At 34.2% G+C, this 20,580-nt stretch overlaps 1 protein-coding gene across 1 annotated transcript in view; it reads right to left on the minus strand.

Annotated features, from left to right (window-relative positions):
* FUT8 (fucosyltransferase 8) overlaps positions 1 to 20,580 on the minus strand; it is a 141,204-nt gene that overhangs the window by 37,775 nt on the left and 82,849 nt on the right. The window contains exons 7-8 of the mRNA XM_050898162.1: positions 16,083 to 16,197; positions 1,887 to 2,124 (exon numbers count right to left, since the gene is read on the minus strand). Coding sequence (XP_050754119.1) covers positions 1,887 to 2,124; positions 16,083 to 16,197 — 353 coding nt within the window. The remainder of the gene's footprint in view (positions 1 to 1,886; positions 2,125 to 16,082; positions 16,198 to 20,580) is intronic.

A 20,580-nucleotide genomic window follows, 5' to 3' on the forward strand; every position in this document is an offset into this window, starting at 1 on the left:
GAAGGAAGGGGAATATTTCTTGTGACTCTAGGGTACAGGGTACAGTCTCTGATGATTTGGAGGTTTGGCCATTCTTCCCTGCATCTAACTTTACACACCATCCAAAAACCTGTGTATCAGGGGTAGTCAACAGAAGAGGAAGAATGAAGACGGTGGGGCGGAAACTAGTTTCTGTCAACCTAGAATTGAAAAGCTCTGCTTGCTTTCCAAACAGACAAACTGTATTTGTCTCTATGGCACTGGGATAGTACTGGTCTGCAAAAGCCATGCTGTATCTCCTGTAGTTCTAATGAGAAAACTGTATGCTAAAATAACATCTCATCAGTGCACTGTCTCTTACTGATGAGTGTAGTCTACACAATCATCTATTGAAAATCCCTACAAATTTTTTAAATGTCCCAATGAAATCCCAGTCACAACTGCTGCTGTCAAATACATCCTTCAGGACATAGTGGAAAGAAATTTTTGAGTCTGTTCTTGAGTCTGTACATACAACTAACATAAATAATAAAAAGTATCAGTCCTTCTTATCTGCCCTTAAGCAGAGAGTTACTGAGCCAAAATTCCTTTCTGGGATAAGATCAATGTGCCACATGCTAACGATCCAAATTTGCATCAGCATTGATAAATAAAACAGCTAAAGCCTAAAAAGTGGCACAATATCTCCCTTACTCTTTCCCACTCTAAATTGTTTTTGTCCATAGCTTAGCTCATTCTCTACCCATTGTTAGTTTATCTACTCGTCCAATAATTATGTGGACTATAATTGTCAATAATATATTATTAAAATTAACATTTCACCGCTCTCTAACCCAATTGTTTAATTATGTTTTCTCTAAGAATCTCCTTTAATCAATGAAGACATCTCACTAAATTTACCTAGTCTTGGGTAAGACCAGTCAGTTGTATTCTTTTTGATCAGCTGTGTCTTCCCTGCATTTATTGTAACATTTATAAACTCCCACTGTAATACCAACTACAGACTTAGAAAAAATAAGTATGCCTAACAAAAGAGGAAGAGTCAATAAAATGAATGTTTTAAAATTGTTCACATAAAAATTACCTGTGCAGAAATTTAATGTAAAAAAATTCTTCCTAGTATTTATCGTAAATTGAGAGCAAAAAGTTAGCATATTGCCAGCCATCTCCAATTGTGCTGTATACCTACTCAATTTTGACAAATACCTGAAAAATGTTTTAAATATATAGAAAAAACTATAAAACCATGCAGATATTAATAACTCTTCAAGATGTTGACTGCGAGAACTCCATTAAAATGAATGCTGTTTGAGACAAAGCTATCCGATCCTCCAAACACGAATGACCATCTAGTAATTCTAGCAAAATTGTTCAGCCTAGTATAAGAACGGACCAACTTACTGATCTACAAATAAAAAGGTATTTAACATTGCCACTGTTTTTACAACCTGAATTTCGAGTCAGTTCAGTTTACATTAAAAATTGTTTCAATTATTTCATTATTTTATTGGTGTGTGAATGACTATTGGATACCATTTTCTTTGTATTTCTTCTGCTTTATATTTGAAACATGCTTTATTGTTTTAAAGTTTACCAACAATAGCCTCTATTTAATATTCTCTTCCCATAAAAATTGGATTCGTATCTGGCACATAACACAGTGGCAGACTGCTGAAGGATTATAATTTAAATCTGAAATACAAAAAATGTGAAAGCAGAGATATTTTAATAAGGATAATATTTTTTTCAATACAATGCAAAAATAAGATTTAAAAGATGCTTACATATACAATTGCAGTCATAGTTATTATGCTCCATATAACATTAAAGAAAGAGGTATCAAAATAGTTCTATGTGAATGAAGCTGCAAAAAACAAAGAGAAATTATTTGAGTTATTAAGTCTTACCTGACCAGTGTCCAGTGGTGGTACCTGATCTGTCAGTACATGTCTCACTTACAGGCCTAAATACAGTCTCCCAGCCACTGGTAGCATAGCGCCAATTCTGAGACTCTAAAATGAGTGTTCGCTGAGTGCCATAAGCGATCATGAAGCAGTAGACTACATGATGAAGTTGACAACCATAGCCACAGCCTTTGTTGATATTACACACAAGTTTCTTAGCTTTGCTGCAATCCTTCGGGTTCTGTAAGTATGGATGAAAAAGTGAAGCTGAAGAGAAGATATACACAAAGGCATACTTTTTTCTGAAAAACTGACAAATGTCATAAATCACACAAGCCATCCTGCTATAATATATCTCGTATTAAAATGGATGAGTAAGCTTCAGCTCCATGAAAATTTTATGTGAATTCTTCACTGTGAACATGAACAGTTATTGAACATACTTCACCATCCTAATGTAAAATAGAATACCTTCAAGATTTTACATTACTTTCTCATCTGTAAATCTGTCAGAATAAGCTAACATTTGGACTCAGAGTTCCCATTTCATCAACATGATTCTCAGTGTTGGAATGCTTTTTCCTTTGGCATTTTTCCAAGTCTGTTAGTTCTCTTTCAATGAGCATGCATGTCATACAAGGGAAGCAAATTTCCACCTGTCTACAGGATACAGAATAAAACAAATGCTTATTCATGGACTGCTTCCCAGACTAACTGACCACGTACCAAATACGGAATATAAAACACATACCTGAGCAGACTGATAAAAGACAGTATTTTAATCTGCTTGCACTCTCAATAAAATAATATACTACACTTCCACAATCCAAGAAACAACAACAAAGGAGGCAAATGTCTACATGATGTGAATGCTATGTTTAAAAGTACAAACTAACAAATATTTTTAGGCATGTGGACAACACAACAACATAATCTACAGAAGGTTTTTTTTCTGTCAAATATAGTACTTTGCTATACACATTCATACTTGCCTGTCTCTAGACATACTTCTGCATTCCAAAAAGGTTTTTTATAATCTCTAGGATGAAAAGTTAGTTTTCAGTTAAGCTGCGGGAATACTGATATTTGAGCACCAATATAAATTCTGTTCCTCTCACATCTAAACAACTTCAAATAAAATTTTCTGTAAATTTGCAACAAATCCGGTCTTTCCAAAAACCAACAATCACCATCTGGAGAACTGAGATCTCTCCATCAAGTGATCTTAAAGATAATCTGAATATTCTGACTCCTAAAATACTTAACAAAGTTTTAATTTGTGCATTCAGTTGTATAAAGGAGAGGAGAATAGTTCAGATCTGGAAAAAAAAAAAGAAAAAAAACAACAAATCCCACAACATGTGCTACTTCAGTGTTTGATTTTTTTTCATTTTAAGGAAAAAAACATCTGATTCAAAGCCTAACTAGCTATGAAAAACAATAAATTAAGTAAAATTTCCATTCCTAATTTTTGTTCCTCAGACCAGTACTCTTGCTATCACAAATCTAATGGATAACTTGAGAGTAAATCTAACAGGTATCTTTGAGACTATAACAAATCTACTTCCCACAGTCTTTTAAGAGAGAAAGAGGGGGTTTCTAGTATTGTGTGCAAGTCCACAAAGAAAGAATTCCATGAAACAATATCTCCTCCCTAAATCCACAGACATATTTACACCACACAATGAAGTGCAATGATAGCAGGTGCAAGTAGAATCATTTTCTGCTGTTAACTGTTACTGTGTAGAAAAGACTTAAGCTTAAAAACCAAAGACAATAGTGTATATTATTATGTTGCTATTTTTTAAACTGAAATATTAGGCCAATAAAAAATATAAGAAGCTTCTTTCTGTCATTTAGAGAATTGTCAGAAGCATACATAAGTGTTCAGCTGTAGAAGTTGAAAATTTGTATTTTGTGGGTTTTTATCTGTTTTACTTCTATTTTCGAAAGATGTGTCTAGATGTTTTAACTGCTAGTTAATAATAATAATTCATACTTTATACAGACAATCGCAGAAGAGTTTTAATACCATTGTGTAACATACTATAACTAGATTGTAAAAAGAACTATTATGACCAAAAGTAAACTATTAGCAAAACGTATTTATCAAAAAGTAGGACATACAAGTCTGTCACAAGATATCAGTTGGCTTAGACAGAATTTTATTTAATTTATTTTTAAAATAAATTAATGATTTTGCAATATACTTTTGTTGAAACATTTAAAAAATCTTGATTTTAAAGAAAGCATGCAAAAAGGAACAATAGACATATTAGAGATGTCAACAGGGCCATAAAGCATGTTATTAAGACTGTCTTCCCATTTTTTTCCACATAGCAAAAATTCTTACTGAAACTAACTTTTTCCTAACTATTTTGAAAGGGATAATCTCTGAGAATTTTTACAAAATACCAGTAGATAATGTTTTCTACACTTTCTATTACCTTCAAATGCCTGTGGCCTCTTGAAAATGAAAGCATTTAATTGATGACATATTTGAAGTTGTGTAAACTTTGATAAGGTGTGCCCTTCTAACTTTCTTGCACGCAAATGCCAGTTTTATATAACAGCTTATTAACAATATTATGGAAATCAAGTAGGAATCACATAAAAAACCATAATTTGACACAATGACTGCTTATCAATGTTAATATAATGCACTTACTTGGGTTTTAACATTACTTGTAGATTTAACTAGGAAGTACATATATTAATACTAGTTTGTGACTTAAACAGAAAGCTAGTTAAGCTGATTTCTTTATAACTGTTTTTTTCAAATTGCTATACTCAAATTTTAAGACAATGCAGTATTTGAGTTTAAATTATTTATTGAGAACTTAAAAAAAAAAGAAAGTAGAGATACTTATATATATTGCAGTTTCAACTAGGATTTCCCGAAAAAAGTGGAATTAATAACGATCAAGAAGGAAGAAAAATTACAATCACGTTGCATGCATCAGAATAGCTTGTGTGTTCATAAAGCCAAAACTGCCAACCAAAGCAACCCATGAAGGTATTGAGTTGATAAAGGATAACAACAGTCAATTTCAAATCCAGTGAAGACTGACAGAAGATTTTTCTTCCTGGCATAAAGTCACAGAAAAGGATTATAAATCTCTGATTTGAATAAGTAGTGCAGTCTGTTCTCATCCCTAACTACACTGCTCATCACAGACTCTTATATCCAATTGAGTTGTCTACATAATCAAGAGAGGGATGGAAGGGACCTCCAGGATTGTCGAGCTCTGTAATGTAACAGCCATACAACTGCATTAAAGAACAAACAAACCAACCCCACACAAAAACACAAACAAATGAACAAAACCAACTGACCAAGCACACAAAACATACTTCAATATGTAGAAGATTAGATTATCAAGCCATGCCAGAGTTTACTCCTTTTATTTTTCTCAGAATTACTTCTATGAACACTGCAACTCAAAATTTTCAGAGCTGTAAAATGGTTAAAATTATGTATTTCTGTGGAAGAGAATGTTACATGTCATCTAAAATAGTGGATTTTTATAACTGGGAAAATGGATTTGATGGTCTTTCATCACCAATACAGTGGGCACACACTGTTGCTCTCAAAAAATTCAGAGTTTCCACTAAATTGATACAGTTAAACCCTCAAATAAAGGCAATATGCCATTACTTCCTACTTGTAAGCACTGGCAGATTCCAGCTCCTTCTTCCCTTAAGAAGTTTTACAGTCCTTTAGGCTGCAAATGACCTCTCCCACCTAGATTACAAGGAAAGTAGTATATCCAGGTTTTCTCTGCAAGAAGTGTATCTCCCTAATTCTTCTGTAGTACGTGACAACCTTTGTAATGAGGTACACCGGCCATATGAGTGTAGCAGAGCTACAGAAGTCTGGCAGACATCTCCTTTACTAATGGAGCTGGGAAATCACCTATTAGATTGCAGACCTACAAAACCATATTAGTAATGAGACAAATAGTAGTGTTTAGTCTTGGATTTAATTAACATGCATTGGTTTGCCTGTTTGAAGGAATATCCTTGAATCGCTTCTTTTGAATAACTGACTTGGGTGCCTACTTTATCTTCATAAGACTAATCTAAAATTGTTCTCTTGCATCCATTTAAAAACTATTTTAACTGAGACATACCAAACAGGAACCATTAGCCTTTAAATGAAATTATTTAAAAGCTATTTTTTGTACCTATGTTTCACCAAAGGAATGCTGCCACTAAATCTTTACAAGAAGACTAACAAGACTGAAGCAGATTCCGTGCTATTATGACTGACTGCCCCAAATACGTAAGCCTTGTTAAATTCAACCTTAAACTTAATTCTGCAAAAGCAGCACAGTACAAATCTTGTACTGAAGTATGTCTTCTTTAGAAGAGACTAAACTGTCATTCCCTATTCAAGTTCTCTAGGGTACTCAAGATTTTGTAGACCTCTATGTATAACATCCCTTTCTCAGTTCTCTTAGTAGACTGAAATCTTCATCTATTTAGTCTTTACTCTCAGAGATACCAGGTTCATGTATTTGAACACGCACATTACTTTCCTCTTCAAGTTTCCTAGTTTTATTATATCCTCTCTGACACTAAGGGACTAGAACTGCACAGTCTATCCTTGAGGCAGATGCATTGTTTAAATACTGTTGAGTACTGAAATGATATTTTCACAGAATTATCTGTGGTAACTCCAAGATCTTGTTACTCAATGGTATTAGTCAACTGTATATGTGTATATGTGTTAAAGACTGTCTTCCCCCATGTACATAACTCAAAATTGTAGATTACAGTCATCTGCACTGAATTTTAATATCCAATCAAAGATAACATGACTGGAGTATGAGCTAATAGCGTAAAATTCTTCTGCAGCTGTTAGTCTCAAAATGTTTAGCACAAAGTTTGCAGAATACTGATGGTATTAAAGTCAGATATTTTAAATAAATTGTTTAAAAAGCATCAATTTTTTGGTCTTAATTTTCTATCTCTAATTAAAACAAAAATAACAACAAAAAAGACTGAAATCCTGGGAAGTATTAAAATAAATCAGTATTGTTTTGTAAAAAACCTGAAAACCTGGAAAAAGTTTTGAGGTGAAATTATAGCTATAGTAGGAAATACCTATTACTGAGTAGGTATTTATTTTTCCCCTAAACAAACAGCAATATTTTAACTGGAACCATCAACAAGAATGGTGAGAACAGACCATATCTCTGTTCACGTAACTCTGCATATTAAACAAAAGAATCAATAGGTAGAATGCTCTCTAGCACATTATTTGTACCATGAGTTCATTTTCGCTTCTTATTCCTGTTGGGTGACTCAGTACTCTTGAGTAAAATGAAAACATACTCCACTAACTCCATAAGCTCCTGAAAGATAATGAAACACCACAGTATTTTCTTAATGTAATGTGTGACTCCAAAATTACAGTTTGTGGTATTTTTACATTCATTTTACTAGCATACAACAATAGCAACAAAAATCAAATCAAATCAAAATTGCTAGAAACATGATAATTTGAAACACAGAAACATAGGCAAAGTCTATAGTAGTAAATCAAATGTGCCTGAGACTTATTCTAGCTGGCATAGAAAAGACTGAATCCATGCTATTAAACTTTCTAAACCTCTTAAAACAGGGTAGCCACACACAGCAGATTTATGAAAAGGGTCTTGTGCTAAGTCTCAAACACAGCCAAAGAATTGTTTGGGAGAAAGCTACTTGATGTGAGTCAAAAGCATGCCAGGAACTGTTCTAACAATTTAACAGCACAGAATATTATGTTCCAGTGCCTGGGAACATTCCCTGTCATTGTTTGACTACAGTAAAAATAGTCTTAGGACTATTTCCAGGTCTCCATCTTCCACTTCTCTTGGTGCTCAAAGAACCTTCTTCTCCATGGCTCTTGGTTAGCCTATTCACAGAGTCAGTAGGATCAGATGGGAAAGATGTCAGAAGTGCTGCTTCAATGCCTCACCACCTTCCACTGTTTTCAAGTGTGCAGTTAGCCATCAAAACACATGACAAACTGGCAAAAGTAAACTCTGCTGCTTAACATACATGTTACTATAAGAAAAGTGACTGTGTTGTTTGTAAATTTAAAAAAGTTTAGAGAAATGTACTCTCATTCAATGAATCAAGACAGTTTAGAGTGGAGTGGGCAAGCAGTCTGCTACAAATTACAAAGTAACCTCATAAACACAGTATGATGCTCCTTAACAAAGGTGTTCTTTTTTATATTTTCAATAAATATTTTATTCCTTAATGCTACACAGTCTGCTGGAGGAGACAGTCCCACCCAAATTCTGTGGAAAATCCCATTTTTTGAGAGAATGATGTCAAGGAAAGGTGTTTCTCATCCTAGTTACCACAACTGTAATTCACACCACCTTCTATTCCCCTTTCTTTGTGATGCAAATGGTAATGGTTCCTTTTCATACCAGCTCCCCTCAATACTTTGGGGGAATAAAACAAAAAAAACCCAGAAGTTTCTCCCAGCTGCTGGAAGAAAATTTTCTTCTTTCCCTAGTCAGAAATATTATGTATTCGATTTGAGAGACATGGAGCCTTATCTGCCTCTAATGTTAATTCCTCCAGCTTGCACCTACCCTCCTACAATACACAAGCTTCAGCTTGAGTAAAACATCCCAGCATGCAGATAGATTAACCACACTATGCTCCTCAATCCACTATATATAAATTCTAGAGAAAACTTCATATAGATATCAGCAGTGATCACACTTTATTAAGTGGTTAGTATCCTAATACCATACTTTCAGATACTGAATTTACTAAGTAACTTAATGAAGATGACCCACGACATGTCTCAAGACATATTCAAAAGTCAAATCATTTTTACATTTTCATATGTGATAGAAACTATTCAGTCCCTTTCTAAAACTTCACAAAGTCAGAAAAATTGGCTTGCTGTCTGCTATTTTCTCTTTAATTCTTTTGTTTCACTTTTAAATCTATTTTGCCCAAAAGATTAACCTTTTAAATGCTTAGATTTAATTATATGCCTAAGTTTCCTTTTCTAGTGTTACAGGGAAGGAATCAAATCACTCTTCCAGTGCTGTGCAATTAACCTGGCAAAAATGGGAAAAGAACTGTGAAATACAGATGAGCTTAAAATATCAAACCGTAAAGATGGTTCAATACACAATGAAAGAATCTGTTCACCAAAAACATGAATAAGAACCAGAGACGTGCAACTACCAAAAAAAAAAAAAAAAAAAAAAAAAATCTACTGATCACTCACAGGACAAAATGTCAGATTACAAATACAATCACATTTAAATTTCAATCCACGAAAGACTTTCAGTACACAATTCAGAACTATTAAAATATATAGTAGTAAAATAGAAAGAAAAAGAAAGAAATGCATATTAAATTACAAACATTCCTGAGAATCCATCAAAAGTATAACTAAATCTCTCAGTGAATAGGTTTTGGGTTGCATGGGAGGGTGGAGGATTAGGCATAATTCTCTAACCAGTGAACAGAGCTCCTGGGGCTTTATAAGAAATTTTTAGTTCAAGCCACACTTCCAAACCTGAAGTAAGCCAGTTATAGAAACCTTACTGGACAAAATGTGTTTTAAAGACAGTTTCATTTTTTATTAACTATTTAAATAACATCATTTCCCAAGACAATTCAAGTCATTCTGGAAGTACCAAAACTAATAAAGCAAGTTTCCTATCCATTTTTAACTAACGGATCCTTCCTGTGTGGATTCTTTGCTGCCTAAAGAAGGGTAAGTGCAAACTTCAGTCTTCTCCAGTTGATGCACTAGGAGTTTCTTGCCTCTACCTTCACCACTTACTTCCACAGAAAAATCCGTATTAAGATGTTAAACTGATCATGCTGTAAAAAAGAATGTAACAAGGTAACAATAACCATCTGCTAGATGCTACATTTTTAGGCCTTACTAGTCTCTCAGTAAACCTGAATCTGAGACAGAATCTATTAATTGTTCTGTTCAATGACTTGCCCTTAGATATAGACATCCACACGACTGTCATTATTTCCTTTCAATTCTGTTCACCACTAGTGGCACTGATTCATTTATAATTAAATGAGTGAGTGTACGTAAGTCAAATGATTGAAGTTTAACCAAATTAATAATAGACATAGTTGTCAAGTTTAAGACAATTACAAGACATAGCCACAGTGTGTCAATATTATTAATTCATAACCATAAATCTTGACTGGAGCTATACTACATAAGTAAGCAAGTAGCACTTGTGGCCAAGAACACATCTCAGTTAAGCTTGAGGGTATGGCCTTTTTCAACCGTTTGCCTTGCCAGTATCTAATCTTGCCTTATAATTTCAAGTTGAGATCATTAAAGTACGCTATTCATAATCATAGAATAGTTTGGGTTGGAAGGGACCTTTAAAGGTCATCTAGTCCAACCCTATTCCTAGGTCTACTTCTTAAATCTATTCAGAAACTAGAACTGGCATTCATGACATTTTTCTCCTTAAGTAAGTGAATTATCAGGATTCTATGTATTTGAAGTAAATGCCAGAAAGCTTTCAAATAAACCTAAGGATGCTGAGTCTACCACAGGAAAACTGAAGCGCTACAAGGTCTGCCCATTAAAGAAATCATCTCTTCTCCCAGAACAGTGTCCACACAGACACATAGCTGAAGTCCTTCAGCTAGTGCCCTCCTTCCCCATAAAAAAAAGTAAATGCTGACTGAGCATTTTCTATGAGATTTCTTCCACTCTGGAATTTACTTTTGCCTTTGTTTTAAATTAGTTTGAATTTATCAACACCAACAGCACACTACAACTGCCACAACACACTACAATGTTTCTCATTAGTGAAGTGGAATAACTGGGAAAAGATATAATACATCAGATTTGAATTACTGAAGGACACAAGTTTACACTTTTCAAGACTTACAGTTGTGAAGGGTACATCCCTTTGCACATACGCAGAGTGCCCAGAGCCGTTGTTGTTGTTGTCATTTTAGCATGAGTACTTTTATTAAAAATATATATCATTAATTTTAATGGGAGGGAAAGAGAGAGGATTTAATACACTTTAAGACAGAAAAATTTAAGAGACACATTAACTCACCAAAAATACTGGGAAATCCAGAAACCTCAGAATAAAGTCTTGTAAGCAACTTTCTTTTCTTTGCATACATACACAACCCCAACTAAATAGTATGAATATGGCAAACTATGACTATTATAATTGATTATGTTGTTGAGTACTTAGCAACCTTTCTCACTTGCTTATACTTTTAACTTTCAAAGTTGAACAAAATGTTTTAATTTTTTTAACAATTGGAGGCAAAAATATTCTGCTATTGGGAAACTGCGTGCTGAATCACAAACTTCCTAAAATAAATAGAACAAAAATAAACACAAAAGGAAAGGGGAAGAAAACAAACTGCTGCCTTCATGATAATTTACTCACTCTACCACTTCCAGAATATACAGTACTACAGGAGCCCTTGTCTGACTTCTCTTGCACATTCTCTTCAATTGTTTGATAATGAACATCTCTGAAAATAAGGTCTTCTGCTTAAATGTAAGCTCCTAGCTTTTTAAGTGTTGCTCTAACTACAGGGAACTAGCTAAATGTAGCCTCATTAAATCACATTTATGGTAATGCCATCCAAATGAAGTAGCAGTCACCACTATTCACAATCATTCAGCTAAATGATTTCCCAGGGAGATGTCCCAAAATAATGCAGCTGTCACTGTTCAACAGGTACCAGAAAGAAAACTATACAGTACTTTTATTCCTCAAAAAAAAAAAAAAAATTTACAACTATGTTCCCCGTAATTCTTTTTCGCATGGAGTTGGGGGGCAAGGGTTGTTGATTTTTTTATTTTATTTTATTTTTTAATACAGTTATACTATGAATAGAGGTGCATAAGTGTAATTTCAGACCATGGACTGCTTTACGTTGTATACTCACAGTCAGCCCTGTACTCTTCAAAATCCTGAAACCCACACTAGAAAATAAGTCAACTTGACTCCCAAATGTGTAGTCACAGATATATTCCAGTCCTGGATGATTACTTGCAACAATCATTCAAGACAGGAGATGTTTTAATCTTCAGAAGGGCTCCAAAAGCTTATGTCTGGCTTACAGGCATGTAAGCAAGAGATTGGATCCTTGGTTTTTTGCAGACAGAAGAATGAGAATAAAAATGAAAAGAGAGATCGTAATAATTGTATATGTTAATGACCCACCTCAAAGACTGTAACTACTCAGAAGAAAGAATATTTTCTATCTTTGAAGAGCTGGCTAGGTTTCCACTCGAACTTTGGGCAATGTTGCACACATTGAGAATTACCATGCCTCGGGGTTTGAATCTTTTATATGAATGATGGTAATAGTATACACCTAGAGGTAAATGATCATCCATAAACCTATGTAGGCACTAAACCATCCTATCCACAGTTTCTTGCTACAGCATAATTTTTCTGATTTTTTTTTTTTTTTGGTCTTTTAGCAAACAACCTTCAAAGAAACAAAGCAGTCATGGAGTAAGGGACAAAGTGCGCTCAAAGATCAAAACCAGATTATAAAAAAGAGTGAGAAATGGCAAATACACAGACAAATGGCCTCTAGTTATCTCAGCAGGACTAGTACTTTCATGCATGAAACAGGCAAGAACTGGTAAGAGGCTGTGCTGGTTTCAGCTGGGATAGAGTTAATTTTCTTCATAGTAGCTGGTATGGGGCTATGTTTTGGATTTGTGCTGCAAACAGCGTTGATAATACAGAGATGTTTTCATTATTGCTGGGCAGTGCTTACACGGAGTCAAGGCCTTTTCTGCTCCTCACCCCAGCCCACCAGCGAGTAGGCTGGGGGTGCACAAGAAGTTGGGAGGAGACACAGCCGGGACAGCTGACCCCAACTGACCAAAGGGATATTCCATACCATATGACATCATGCTCAGCATATAAAGCTGGGGGAAGAAGAAGGAAGGGGGTGATGTTTGGAGTGATGGCATTTGTCTTCCCAAGTAACTGTTATGCATGATGGAGCCCTGCTTTCCTGGAGATGGCTGAACACCTGCCTGCCAATGTGACGTGGTGAATGAATTCCTTGTTTTGCTTTGCTGGCACACACGGCTTTTGTTTTACCGATTAAACTGTCTTTATCTCAACCTATGAGTTTTTTCACTTTTACTCTTCCGATTCTCTCCCCTATCCCACCGGCGGGGAGCGAGCAAGCAGCTGTGCGGTGCTTAGTTGCCAGCTGAGGTTAAACCACAACAGAGGCAAAGCCTTTAAATTAAATGTCTAAGAAATTCTACATTAGTCAAGTCTAGAGAAGATTGTTATGAATTCCAGAAGACACTAAACAAAGTAAGCATGACTCATGACAAGTGAACTTTTGTATTGATAACTAAATTTAAAGTAAGCATAGTGGAAGAAAAAATATTCAAGTTTCAAAATTCAGCTGAATTAAAAATCTTGGGCATCATTTTCAATAGCTCCATAAGTGGCTTGAACTCAAGGGAGACCTATTATTAGCTAAGTAATACCTTAGACTGCATAAAAAGCAAGACAAGAAAAAAAACATATTTTGGTGCTATTCTGAAAATCAATAGTCTATTGTCATTTGTCAACTAGTGGATGCTCACTTCTAATAGCCTGGTGAAGAATTAGTGTTAAGGGAAGACATCAGGAAGAAAAAATTAAAGGTAGTATAAATTCTCACACATGAAGAATGATTGAAAATTTTAGGCATGTTTAGCCTGAAAAGAGATAAATAAAAAGAAACACAGTAAGCATATGAAAGAAAGAATAGTTCCATGAGAAAAGGCGCATCACATATTTCTATTTCACATTTTAGTACAACAAAAACTGAGCATCCAATACAGCTACAATGTTTCGACTAACCTAAAAGACATATAGAATAAACAGGGTAATATTATTTATTCATAAAATACCCAAATAATTTTTAATGTGTTGCTGCATATTTGCTAAACCCAAGAATTTAGTGCTATTTTTTATGACCTGCACAGTTATAATGCTAAAAATATCAACATTTATCAAAGCTAGAATTACATTTTTCGGAAAATACGTATCACCATTCTTCAACTTAAACCTCAAAGACAATTACTAAGGAAACACATGTCCCTTCTGTATAGCTTCTAGATCCTTCCATGTGAAACAGTCATATGGAATTTGATGTGCAGCAGTAATACATTTATATGTTTCTAATTTCTATAATCTACTAGTGATGACTTATTAAAAACAAAAACCAATGTGATTTCCTCTGTAATACAGAAAATACTAGAACTTTAAAAAAAAAAAAAAAGAAAAAAAGGAGGGAAATACTCATTTTCTTACATGTTTCTTAGTGTTACGGGATGAACTCATAATGATTAATTTCATATTTTAAATGCATAAATATGAAAAAACGCTCAGTTCTTCCCATGCCAGAAGTTTTATTTTTGATTCTTTTTTAACAAATTTATAAATAAAACAGAAACAAAAATGGCCTGTATGATGGAAATTGAGTCAAGTATGTTAGACCCAATTCTAATTCTGAACCTAATGCTACAACTTTCTGTAAATCACCTGCTCATGCTCATCACCAGGTTTCCTTCTCAAGATAACGAGGATAAAGATAGTTACCCTTCTTGGAAGTGCCTGAGGATATAATACACACTCTGAAAAGCTTTAACTAGTTGTGCTACAAATATGAAATATGAGGATTCTGTATGTATTGTGACTTGGCACTCGTTTCATTCTTAATATTGTTTCTACATTTTTTTACAAATGAGAATAAATTATCTCTATGGAGAGGAAAGCCGTTTATCATAGACTATATAAATAAAAGCATCTAAATAAATTTTAGGAGGAGCTAATGCGCCTCCCAGCTCTTCGCTCAGTAAGTAAATTTATTTCAAATTCACTAGAAAACAATGTAAGCATTTATTTAATGCTTCAATTTTGAGCTTCTGTTCTCCTAAACTCCTTTCACTTTTGCTATTCATTGTATGTACTTGGAGGTCCTAGTCTTGAACTAAGGCCATGAACACTGTAAAACATATAATAGGAAGACAATCACTCTCCAGAAACGTATACATGCTTAGATAAGACAACAAATGGATATGGTGAAAGAGGAGAAAAGGGTAGAGAAAGGCCATATTTATCAGCATGAAAAGTAGTTACAGTACACCATTGCCAAACATTGACATCAAAAATGAAAGAATGAGGAACTGTTCTCAAGAAGGAGTTGAAGGAAGACAATAAAGTGATGTCTCCTGCATAATTTACAGGGAGTTTTTTCCATGGAAGGGTGTCTTTTTTTATTTAACAAGCAACGCATACATAGCTTGGTCACAGAAGAGAAGGTTCCAATAGCTGAACTGTGAAATGTGAAATAATGAAAATCTGAGAAACAAATTCAGCTATTTACATAGAGAAAAGATCAGACATTAGGAGTGACCATACAAAACAGAGCGGTGAGGTGCACACATGCAAGGAAAAACAAACGAAGTACAAATAAAACAGACTACATCAAATATCTTTTTGATCACTATATAAATAGCTGCATGCATTCATACATGAATAAAATCCCCAAACCTTCAGATCAAGTTTTGTTTAAATGTTCTAGACACACACAGGCACATATATTAAAAAAAGGCTTTATGCACTCACAAATATGAGCATCTATGAGAAGTCTCACACATCCGTTGAAACAGTCTAGGACTGGACAATACAGTATATAATACTGCACTTCAATTTTGCATATTCATATTTTTAAAAATGGGCTACTTGTTCAGAAGTTTCATACAAGGACTTTCATAGTTTTATTTTTAACACTGTGCAAACATATGTATGCAATTTGATACTCTAAATAATCAAAAATAGAAACCAGAGACTTATCTTTTATAATAAAACAAAGAATCCAAACAGGTAAGTACAGCCCAGTGAAAACCATGGATCCAAAAAATCACAAACAAACAAAGCAAGCAACCAAAACAACCCCCAACAAAAACGCAAAAAACAAAGATTTGCTTGAAATAACTATCATTCAATATACATATAAAATAATGTTTGAAACAAACGTTCTAATTTCTTTTGTATGTAATTCATTCATATACAAACATTCACTTAAACTGTCATGTAATTATATTATTACAATGGTATAGCTAAGTGTTACATATATAAAAAAAAAGTTTACCTTGATTTAAAAGCTCTACCCTCTTACCTGTAAATAAGTTATTCTCCTCTGTACCAAATTTGTTAGGTCTTTGGCCTCTTTTTCTCGCCAGTCTCCTGCTCCATCTGTTTGACTGAGGTAGTACAAGTCGGTCATAATTGACCTGTAAACAACAATGGAAAACAATCTTAAAAAAATGGGAAACAATCTTAACATTACTAAATTGGAGGATTAGATGAAATCAAAGACAAATTAAACAGATATTTCAATTATATCCTCAAAAACAGTTTCTCCATGCCACCTCCTACCCCACAATCCAAACAGCAGCCAAGAAAGACGGTGTCCTCCATTTAACATCTATTCCATACCCATGAGTAATTATAGTCTTAAACAGGAGATGGGTTAGAAAAACTCTTAGGCGTGCTATAATGCATTTGTTTCTGGTACGTACTAAAGGAAACTAAAAAGAAAGAATAGTTCCATGCTAGATACATTATCCAGTGGCCCCAGATGAAAGTGCAATAGTGATTCCTACAGTAGCTTCCATTATAATGCATTGTTACTCTGCCTCCTACAATCATCTTACTATGCTTGTATAGAATATAATATTACCAATGTCTTTAGCACAGGTACAACAGCAATCCTTCTATTTTTATTAGTGAAAACTAACTACAGAATATTATTACAAGGTTTAGTAAACAGTATTTTCTATGGCATGGAGCTCCTTCTGACTCTGGAAGAAGGTAAGCATTCTGCCTTCTTAGAATGACTGCTTGCTACTAATACTCAAATGGAAAAAAATTTAACAATTCCAAATTCAAAACAGACTCATGGCCATATTACAAGTCTAGACTACAAAACGTGAATTTTGAGGAACTATCAAATATTAAATTGAGGTTATCTAATAACCCTAAGAAGAGGATCTCTAGTGTATCACATTTTGGTGGCCAAATAAGAGGATAAAGAACTCCTTGTCATGAGAAGAAAAATGGTACATGACACTTAATTGCTAAGATTAGCCAGGAATTTTGTGAAAAACAGCCCAAACAGTACCACCCAGGAAAAGATTTTTTTATATCTGTGGCTTTTGGGAGGAAATACAGAATGAGAGGCAAACCATTCAAAATATTTGTAAAAACATTAATGACTATTCTACAAGTAACAGGTAGTGCAATTCAGAACCAATAATTTCAGAGTTGGCTTTACAGACTGAGAATATTTAAATTTGCTAAACATTTCTCCATAACAATGCTAAAGTTTTAAGTTTGAACCACTTTTCTTAATTCTTTCATCTGAACTTCAGATGTTGCAATTTATTGCCTGAAATTCTTGATAAGCCACAAGTTTGATCACTAGGAAGAGATGCAACAGAACAAAGGCAGAGAAATTTGGGAAGTGACAAAAAAGAGTGTGACAAGCGTATTTCCTAACAACCTTTGAAGTGGTCTTGTCAGTGAAGTAATACAAGACACTGTTGTTGGCAGCACTTGTTAGTACTGGAACCACAAACCTAGTTAGCTAAGGCTATCCCTTGTAAATAAGCTTAGCAACTGAGAGAGGAGCAGACGATGTATCTCTATTAGGTAACTATTTCCAATGACACAATATTTAAGCAGTAAATATTGAGATAAATCAAATTGGGACAGAGCTATCTATCACCAGAGTTATCAGACAACCTTCTCTTGCTAATAACTGGATTTATGGATCTGTATCTTTCCATTCTCATACACTCGTTCTGGTTTTCATACCATACTTCTACACAGGATAACAGTGACACTGATTTACCATATCATCTACTGTTGTATTAAACATTATAACCAAATTGTTCAGCAGCAGTAATGTTCACCTTCTGTCAGTCAATTGGAAGTACCATATTTACATTGTAATCTCAAACTATATAAACTGGATTTTCTTTTACAAGGTAACTAAGCTTGAAACACCCTACTCTGGCTTTGTACAAAAAATAAAACAATTTAAAGTATCATCAGGTAACTAGTTTCAAATCACTAACTATTAGACACATAATACCCAAAGTAACATGCAAACACAGTTTAGTGATGTTAGAACAGAATTAATGTTGTAGATCTAATACAATGGATTATATACAAATAACGGAACAGATAAAGAGTCTGCTCCTCTTAAAGCAGTGTTTTCCAATTTATAGAAAGTATTACAGGCTAGTAGGCAAATTAAAAAAGGAAACCCATGCATTTTCTTGGGATTTTAAATATATTTTTCTTTCCAATCAGGATGCAACCATGTTGGATGTTTAAAGAAAAATTATAAATTCCAGGTCTAAACATTTAAAAAAAAAAAATAATCCCCTACTACCATTAAAAGTAGTTGTGCAACCACAGCCACATTTTAAACAATTTTCAAATGCTCTCTTTCACTGGCCTTAAAAAAGTCTTTTCTGTACTTGTGATGTAAGTAATCAGTATACTCTCCTTTCACTTTATAGAAATATATTTCTATTAAATATTAGCATAAAATAACTGAAAATACAAAGCCTACCAATAAAAAAAAATTTCCCTCTCAGCAGTTAAGTAGTTTTTCCTAAGGGAAAAAAGTGTTGTCCAAATTCTATTTTTTATATTATTGGCCTTGTGACCATAACAAAGCAAAGGCAGTAGGTAAGTTCAAATAATCAGCTTTACAGGTGAAATATAATTATTTTCCATCATTTTTGAGGTAAGAGGAATGACGAGAGAGTCTTTACACAGCCTCAGTGACTCAACACTTTAGGGAAAGGCAGCTTTGCTCAGTACAAACTATAAAGAATATCAAATAATTTGTGGGCAATTTTATGAATTCATGCAAGAGTTTTCAGGTAGTATCCACAATCTTTTTTTAAAACAAATTACTCTTATAAAACTCTGAAGTAAACCAGGAACTGAAAAATTCACATGTGTTATCACACAGAAATGATTGTAGGGTAGTGCAATTTTAACACACTTTCAATCATGGAGACCTTCTTTCTTTGATCGCTACTGCTGGGAAATGTGCATTTTTTAGGTTTACATCTGCTAGGTTCTTTTGGGTGTGACAGACCATCATGATGACTTATTAATACAGATTTAGAAGAGACACAGACTAATACCAAAGACCAGAGTCAGGTTCCACGTGGAGAGCTAAAAAGTAGATGCACCAGTGATCCTTGAGCCAAGATAGCTAAGTGCAGACAAAAGATGAGCCTGCACAGGATTATTAGAGGCTATTGTGGGCAGTAAAACGGCAGAAAGAATTTCAGACAGTGGCACTGCAGATATTTAGTAAGTCATACTTGGTCTTTCATTGTGTTACTAACCAACAATATCAATTTTTTGTTGTTATTTTTGTATCATATCATAAATTAAATCTTGGAGCTGCTCTTAAAAGCATTTTGCTTCTGGAAAGCAGAACGGAGTAAAGAATCTGGCTGTATATTTCAGCTGCATTTGACTGTCACAAATAAAGGGGGGAGGGTGAGCATTTTTAACACATTTTTAAAGATCAGTCTAGACATTTATTCCAGCCATATGACAAAATTACATTTAAACCTCCTAGAAACTTTACATCAACAAACAAAAACTTAAAGAAAAAAATTGTGATATGTTCCACCAAATTCAAAGGAAATAATGTGAAAATATGCCCAAACACTATGCATCAAACCTTGGCCAGCTATCACAAAAGCCCTGATGACAGCTATTCCCCAGGAGGAGAAGGAATGAAACTAACTCAGTAACAGCCACTTTGCAAACAACATAATGCCAACATAGGAAACAACCATGACAACTAGAGGAGTAATCTGTTCTTTTTTGTTAACTCTATATCAAAGAGTCTTTCCACTGTTAAGATGAAGTTACTCTCAACAACCCTCTTCCCTATGGCGACTACAAGAGTACAATTACATATTGCATAATGCAGAAAACTCTGCATTGGTCTACATTGTTTCTTAAACAGAATCACTAGTGAAATACTGGACAAAAACATCTGCCAAGACCGGCACTCTCCAGGAGAAAATCTATACAACCCCTAGGACACAGCCAAGAAATAGTGATTAAGGCATCCAACACGAGAAGCGCTATCATATTAGTAGTAGACCATTTGCATAACAGCACCAAGATTAACAAAGAGCTCTAGTACTACTTGTCCAGAGTCACAGAAACTGTCTTTAAGAGTATCATCTCTTAAAAAGCAAGTCTTCTCTATGACACAACAGGCTTTCCTCACAAACAAAAAAAATAAATACTAGCCACTTTCCTTACATAGTTATCTCATCATTTGATCACCACCCACCCCTTTATCTGTTTTCCCACATAAGGAGGGCATTACAAACTGCTTTAAGTACTTATAATTAACACTGATCTTTCTAATCCAAATATTAGATTATAATATATATTAAAATATCTAAGATATATGTTTACATATATATAAAAAAATAAGTAATACCAGCTTCACGTGCAACGTAGGTAACAATTTTTTAAGACATCACCGTCAACAAAAGGGCATTCAGCAACTTTTTAAATCCCTTAAAAAATCAACAAGTGCACATGTACTTCAGAAA

The sequence above is a fragment of the Gymnogyps californianus genome, chromosome 5 (assembly GCF_018139145.2).
Source record: "Gymnogyps californianus isolate 813 chromosome 5, ASM1813914v2, whole genome shotgun sequence".
Classification (NCBI taxonomy): Eukaryota; Metazoa; Chordata; class Aves; order Accipitriformes; family Cathartidae; genus Gymnogyps; species Gymnogyps californianus.